At 41.7% G+C, this 7,554-nt stretch overlaps 1 protein-coding gene across 3 annotated transcripts in view; it reads left to right on the top strand.

Annotated features, from left to right (window-relative positions):
* The window catches only part of DYNC1LI1 (dynein cytoplasmic 1 light intermediate chain 1), a 29,394-nt gene extending 23,506 nt beyond the window's left edge, over positions 1-5,888 (top strand). For 2 of the 3 annotated variants that reach the window (XM_018566967.1, XM_018566966.1), the window contains 6 exons: positions 271-330; positions 423-464; positions 3,672-3,674; positions 4,224-4,344; positions 4,425-4,568; positions 5,476-5,888. In XM_018566967.1, coding sequence (XP_018422469.1) covers positions 271-330; positions 423-464; positions 3,672-3,674; positions 4,224-4,344; positions 4,425-4,568; positions 5,476-5,588 — 483 coding nt within the window. In that variant the 3' untranslated portion in view covers positions 5,589-5,888. The remainder of the gene's footprint in view (positions 1-270; positions 331-422; positions 465-3,671; positions 3,675-4,223; positions 4,345-4,424; positions 4,569-5,475) is intronic. The other variant, XM_018566965.1, reaches the window with a different exon arrangement.
* The last annotated feature ends 1,666 nt before the right edge of the window (positions 5,889-7,554 follow it).

Consider the following 7,554-nt stretch of genomic DNA (forward strand, 5'->3'; position numbering starts at 1 on the left):
ATCGTAAAAGGGAAATATCAGGGATCTGTTTAGACCGCTGATATTTCCCCAAAGTCCCCAACAGTAAATTTAAAAACAATTATAAAAAAATTAATGTAAAAAAAATAATTATTTAAGGTTAAAAAGAAAAAATTATTTTCGGTTTTCGCCGGAAGCCGTGCATGTGTACATCTCTGCAATACATGCACTTTAGGAAAATGAAGTACTACAGTTAAAATGTATCAATAAATATGTTTCCCTGTATCTAATTTTCGTGTGTTTTGTTCACAGTTCGTGCATGAGAAAGAGATTTTAGCAGAAGATGATCAGGTATTTCTTATGAAGCAGCAGGTAAGCATACTCTCCTATTTCTAGCTGAATAATAAAGCAGAGCTAGTTTTGAGTTGATCCAAACTAATACAATTTTTATATATTTTTCTTAGTCACAGTTGTCAAAACAACCACCATCTTCCGCAGGACGACCAGTAAGTTATTGTTTTTATATAATGGTACATTTTCACCAAGCACATTCACTATGTGTGAGGTGACATCTCTGCCAGATTTTCTATTGAAGAACACATTAAGTAATATTGTCAGGTTATACAGGAGGAGTGGACACTGGCAAACAAAAATATCTGTAGGCCAGATCAAGGTAAACCCCTCCTTTCCCAGCATGCCTCTGTTTTTTCTAGTGTCCTAGGCGGTTGGATGTCTTTGCTGGAAAAAAAAGTTTGTTTGCTATCTTTTTTTTTTCTGCTATTCGTTAAGCTTTTTTTCTTCAAGATTCCTCGCTACACCACTGTTGGAGCTGGTATCTATATGGCAGCCTTTTCTCAGCCTAGCTGACCGCCCACATTATCCTCTGGATGGATTTTTGGGCGTTCATGTTCCGAGCTGTCTTTCTTGCCTCGGCTGCTCCTGCTTTGCAGAAGAGATACATGGAACTTCGATCTCCAGTCTGTTCCTACTGCCCGTCTACAGTGACATTGGTCACGTATGGCCCTCAAACCCTTTTTGACCACTAGCTGCCTGGGTTTGTGAATACTGGAGGCCTTACCTCGTACCCTGAGCTTAGTTGCATTACTGCCATGCTGTTGCAACTTGTCGGTTTAGATACAGAGGGGGCAGTTTCATTGCAAAGGTTGACCCAAGCTCAGACTAACAATTCTGGGGATGTGCATTCTGTTATCCTCTCGGAGTACTGATATCTGTAGTCTGGAATCCTGTCACCCTAGGGTTATTGGGCTACCTTTTTAGAGTCCACCTTAGCTCTGTTATTAGTGGCCTCTACTTCATTCACAGAAGACTTTGTGGCGAAATTCACCCAAATCCACACAGATACTGTTTGCAGAGGCTCAGGGTGCACTACACAGCCTTTCCCTGTAGAGTCAATCATTGATCCTCCCTGTGGCCCTAGAAGAGGCAGGGCCACCAGTGATCGTGACTAGAGATGCTCCGATACCACTTATTTAAGACCGAGTACGACCGATACTTTTTTTTAAAGTACTCGCCGATGCCAATTACCGATACTTTTTCTTAAAGGGACAGGTTACACATTTTTTCTAAAGCAATATAAAAAATCATGATTTTAGGTCAGTTTCTTCATATTATGAAGAACATGAAATTAATATTTTTATCATGCCATTGCTAACTAAGGCTTGTATCCCCATAGTGGGGAAAATAGATGAGCACATGTCCAGACTCCAGACCAGAACACTGTATAGTGTGGCACAGCTATATCCAATTCTGTATAACTGGCTTTATATTATTATTAAATGTTTTTATAATATAAAGCCAGGTATGCAGAATTGGATATAGCTGTGCCACGCTATACAGTGTTCTGGTCTGGAGTCTGGACATGTGCTCATCTATTTTCCCCACTAGGGGGATACAAGTCTTAGTTGGCAATATCTACATAGTTATTTCTTTATTTAATGTCTTTTTAAAAAAAATATTATATGCAGTTAAACGGCATTTTTGTGCCCAGCCCCCATGCGGTGCTGCAGTACTAACCTGCTGTGTCGTCTTCTCCGTCTGCTTCAGCCACTCCGTGTCCCAGCCTAGTCATCTGCTCCATTCGGACCTCTTTTCCCGTTGATTGGCCGATTGGATGATGACAGGCTTTCTCACCAGTCACTCCTAACTGGTGAGGAAGCCTGTCAATCATCCAATCGGCCAATCAGCGGGAGAAGAGGTCAGAATGGAGCAGAGGACTTGGAGGAGGAGTTTGCGGCCATCTTGTTTCATTGAAGGCGCTATGGAGGTCCTGTGTGCGGCGGTTTCGGGTCCTTGAAGATGGCGGACGCGGCACAGGTACTCGTTTTTTGTATCTGAGTATTTGCACGAGTACTCATGCAAATACTCGGTATCGCCGCCGATACCGATGCTTGTATCGGAGCATCCCTAATCGTGACCATACCTGACTCGGGCTCTCCACAGTCTCTCGCTGATGAGATTGTTTTTGAGAAACCGCAGTCTCCTGCTATTATCTCAGATGTACAAGTGACCATTTTGGTCCTTTTTGATGAAGGCGGTACTATTCTGCATCTGAAGTATTACCTCACTGTATCCAGCCTTGGGTCTTTCAGAGCCCCTACAGCTGCAAAGCCCTTTCTGCTACACCTGCTATTTTAATGTTTTCTTTATGGGGACTGGAAGAATCCCAAAGGCTCTTGGACCGCACTTGAACTTGTGTTGGAACTGTTCCCCTTTGAGAGGGAATTTTTTAAACAGTGGACTATAGCCACTGTAGATCAGCCAGTGACCCACCTTAACAGGAAAACCACTAGCCCAGCAGAGGGTTTGCTTACCTTTTAAGGATTCTACTGACCAGCAGTTGGAATCCTTCCTTAACATCCATTTTTTACTTCCAGGCTCTAAAGAAGCATCTAAACTTGTGTCCCCATGTGAGTCTGTTGTCAGAGCATTCAGGTTAGGGTTCTGGGAGGCAGTTGCTATATCTATGGAGCGCCTTACTCGCTTGGTCTTTGAGGGATGCCGCCTTTTCGGACCTACCCTCGATTTCATCCTCAGTGATATCGCAGGAGGCCAGAATGTTTACCTGCTTTAATGTCGGTTAGTGTAAACATATCCAGACTATGTAAGCCTGATTCTCAGGGAACCCCCAAGACAGGAAGCCAGATAATTCTTTGAAGAAGCCTTTAGCATGAAAATGCTCCCCACTTTTCCCCTTTGGGTTTTGAAGAGAACCCCTTCCCTCTAGCACTCTCTTCAGCTACTCATCCTCTTCTCCCCTGTGCCACCTCATAGATTACCAGACTTTCCCCTGTCCTCTTGGGGTCTCCTGAACCAAGAGGCTCTACCTGTAGTCATTTTTAGTTCAACCTCTTGATGTGTTAACCATTCTGGCCTCCACCCTCTCCCTCTGAGAATCATTTTACCTTGGGGCAGGTAAGATCATCTGTAGTCTGTGGTAGCCTTCAGTGTCATCATTCTCCTCCCTCAGATGGGCCCCCTGACCTGCCTGGTTAATTAGGTCCAACTTTGGTGGTCCTCTGCGCTAACAGGATTTTAAATACTGATCATCGCACCTCCACACCTGCAACTTTGGACTCTTATGTCTGTCTTAGTGCCTTTTCTTGGCATCCCCACTATGGGAGACACAGCTGACCTCCTGTGAAGAATATAATTATATATAATCTGTAAGACCTAGCCAAGTCTTGCTTCATCAGGTTGTGGCATTACTAGTTACTTGTCGCCTGTAAGGGACGTTAGCCAGCATAGCTATGCAATGGAGGAGTCCATAGCATGGTTGCCCAGAGGTCTCATTATAAGAGACCAAGAGGATTGTGGAAGCTGCCTTCCCGCCGGATCACGCCTATTCACATCACTTTACCACTATTGGATGAGGAGCACCACACAGGTGCCCCATAGCTAATGGATATCCCATTAACTATAAAAGACCCCTGCTCGCTCAAATACAATGGTGCTTGAAACCAATTCTAAACTCTTTCATGCAAGTGTTAAAATGCACAATAACTAAAAATGTTATGGTGTTGCATTTTAGTAAGAGGCTTCCTTCTTTTTTTCTGTATTAAACCAACTATCTAGCTTGGTTCTTTTATATAAGGATTTTTGTTTACAGATAACTTTTTGATGTACAGTCTTCTGTTAAATAATACATGCATTTACTGTATTCCATTTATATAACCAACAGCTTTCTCAGCACTATATCTTAAAACTATTTGCTGTCATGTTGAATCTCAAATATCATTTTGTTCCAGGATGCTTCTCCAAGAGTTCCTGGTGGGTCTCCTCGGACACCCAGCAGATCAGGATCATCTAATGTTACCAGTGTGTCGCCTGTCCCTGCTGGCACAAAGAAAATTGATCCCAACATGAAAGGTATCTGGCTAACTGCTATTTGACATACTTTCAGCAGTAAAATGTCAGTATTCACCAATTCTTTTCTTTTCTCATCACAGCTGGAACAACTAGTGAAGGAGTGCTTGCCAATTTCTTTAACAGCTTACTAAGCAAGAAAACTGGTTCCCCTGGGCCTGGGGGTACAGGCAACCCTGCAGTCAATTCTGGAGGCAACAGTCTGCCAACATCTGCCAAAAAAACAGGTACACTCCCATAACTGGTAGTTTACTCACTGCAAATGATATAAAAACAAGTTGGAATATGGAAGATCCTTGTCCTAAAACGGGGCGAGGTCGTTGTCTTGTTACAATCTGGTAGGACGCTGACTTTTTATCTAAAGTACACATAGTGGTGTTACTAATGCAAACTACAGTGTTGGGGACTATTTGCAATATTGCATTTTAATGTTGCTTCTATACAGAAAGCATGATAGTGTTAATGTTTTGCTGTATTTAGTAGTTTGGTATGTGCTGGCAGTCAAAATCTTATGCAGAGGGAACCCTTTTATTGTCCAGACCATGTATCTGTACGTTAGGTTAAAACGTACACTGTTTTATTTTATTCTTTCAACCCGCAGGCTATGCCCTATGAGTTTAGATCAAGGCATCCCCCCTGTTTTTCTTATATTCTGACAGCGGCCAGCAGTGTATTGCCAGCTTAAACTTTACACTAGGCCTGCAGTGTATTGCCAGCTTAAACTTTACACTAGGCCAGCAGTGTATTGCCAGCTTAAACTTTACACTAGGACAGCAGTGTATTGCCAGCTTAAACTTTACACTAGGACAGCAGTGTATTGCCAGCTTAAACTTTACACTAGGACAGCAGTGTATTGCCAGCTTAAACTTTACACTAGGCCACCAGTGTATTGCCAACTTAAACTTTACACTAGGCCAGCAGTGTATTGGCAGCTTAAACTTTACACTAGGACTTTCATCACTGCTAGATTGAAAGATAATGCTCTTCTTTCTTATCTTAAACTCACTACTATTTATCACAAACTAAAAAACATCCATCCTAGATAAATCGATCCTTTAATCAACACTAGTAAGAGGTTGTTATAAAGTACAATGTTCATTGAAATATTGTAACATGTCATCCATTCTTTTAAAGGCCAAAAGCCGGTGTTAACAGACGTCCAAGCTGAACTGGATAGAATCTCTCGTAAGCCTGATATGGTCTCCCCCACATCACCTACATCCCCTACAGAAAATGATGCATCTTGAAGGCTGCAGTTTCTTCTTTGGAGTTTGGTGTAAAGCGGCCTCTGCCTTTTCCTTCCTCAGTAATTGTGGAACCGCGGAGACAAACACTTTTTTTTTTTTTGTTCCTTAAAGTGAAGACACAATGTTTTGATATGTTTATCCCAATTTACAAAGATACCTTCGGGATAATAAATATTACTGGACTGCTGTTTTTTTATGGCACAGATCTACATTTTTTTTTACATATATAATTATTGTTTTCTTTTGTTTAAGCCACTGTTTGGTAAAGAATTCAGTTACTTTCAATGAATTATCTAAAGAACAATATAGATGAGTAAAATTGCAGTTCCATAGGCTACTGATGGGCTCTCAGTTTCAGGTACAACCAGAACCTTTTAGAAAACCGCACAGAAACGTTTGTGTCACACAAATACACAAAGTAGGGGAAAGGGAAGTCGGAGTATATTTCCACCATTTGTAGAACAGAGTTAGTTAAATGTAATGCATGAATTACACTCCTATCTTGGTCCAGGTCTTGTCAGCCTGCGCATCAATGGGGGACCATTAGGTTCTGGTTCTGTACAAGTCTTTGAGATAAGCTGTTATCGGGCTTCATAAAGGTTTGGGGTAGAGGTCCCAGAAATAAATTGGATCGGAGTGTAACATGATATACTGGCAGCCGTCTTCATCTTTGGGGTGTTCACCTTTAACTTGTTTCAGAGATTTACAACAATGAACAGGTAATTGATCTTGCAATGAAAACTGACGTTACTGAATATTGCTGCTGCGCTCACCAATCCAATGACTTGCAGTATGGGGAGTATATGATACCAGATTACTGCAAGCACTGAAACAATCAATTTGTATAATTTAAAACAAAGGCAGAGATTAGAGTCGGTGTGTTGTGTTAAACTAATGTCTCCAGATATGTTCGTCCGACATGTACAGATCTGCACTAGCCACTGTTTCACTGGTTTACAATGATGGTTCAAACAGTCCTGTCTTCTACAATCAGTTAATAAATTTGTATTTATTCTCTGCCTAGAATAAACTATCTTTTTATTTATGTTTAATATATTTTATAGTCCTGTTTAGTTAGTATAACTAATGACTGTTTTGGCCGCATTTTCCATTATATTGGAATATGTTTGTTTAGTTAACTTGAATCTGAGCGCCATGCTTGTATTGAGAATCGCAATTTATGCTAAATGCAAAGATTCTTCCCACACACAGTTTAGGGGAAAAAAGTGCTGTTTTTTGTTTTACAAAAATTCTGAAAAATATATCTTTTAGTTTGCATAGGTCTATTGGTAAAATGCTTTGCCTATGCAAGGGAAAGCGGCATGTTCTCTAAATGCAGGTCAACCAGCAGCACACACTCACTGTTTCTCTGCTGCCAAAACAAGCAAATCCCAGCCCAGTATAAGCTCTAGTCAGCTTACATGGAACTGACTGTCTCCCTACCCCCTGTGACCATGCTGTGCCAGTCACCAAGAATCAGTGTTCTTCCATGCTCAAGTGGCAGATATTTTCTTAGCTCCCATTGCCTGGGGGGGATGGAAAGGTGAATATATACTGCTGGTGGACCAGACTTTAAAGCAGGCTTGTTCCCCTGCCTTACATGCAAGTTTGTTTCTCAAATACTAGTATTCGTGCATCCCTACATTTTACGGTTGGGGTCACCACAACTTGGCAAATGTTACCAAGGGCTCTCAGCCCTGGAAAGGTTGAGGACCACTGGTTTAAAGGGTCACCCTTATGGTTTACATGTAGCTCTCCTTCTTCATGAAGAAGGCCACAGCTGTGCCTGCAGACTCTTCAAGTGGTCTATTAGGCCATCATTTATGCATGCAAACGTATGACAGCCACGTGCTGTGCACACTACAACCTTGCAGATGCCAAACGTGAAGAACTTTCTAGAGTTCTTTGCATTTGGCTCATTTTAGCTTAGTGGTTTTCCTAAAACAAGTACAGGGAAGAGTCACAA

The sequence above is a fragment of the Nanorana parkeri genome, unplaced genomic scaffold, assembly GCF_000935625.1.
Source record: "Nanorana parkeri isolate BGI_ZX_2015 unplaced genomic scaffold, ASM93562v1 scaffold993, whole genome shotgun sequence".
In the NCBI taxonomy this organism is placed as follows: Eukaryota; Metazoa; Chordata; class Amphibia; order Anura; family Dicroglossidae; genus Nanorana; species Nanorana parkeri.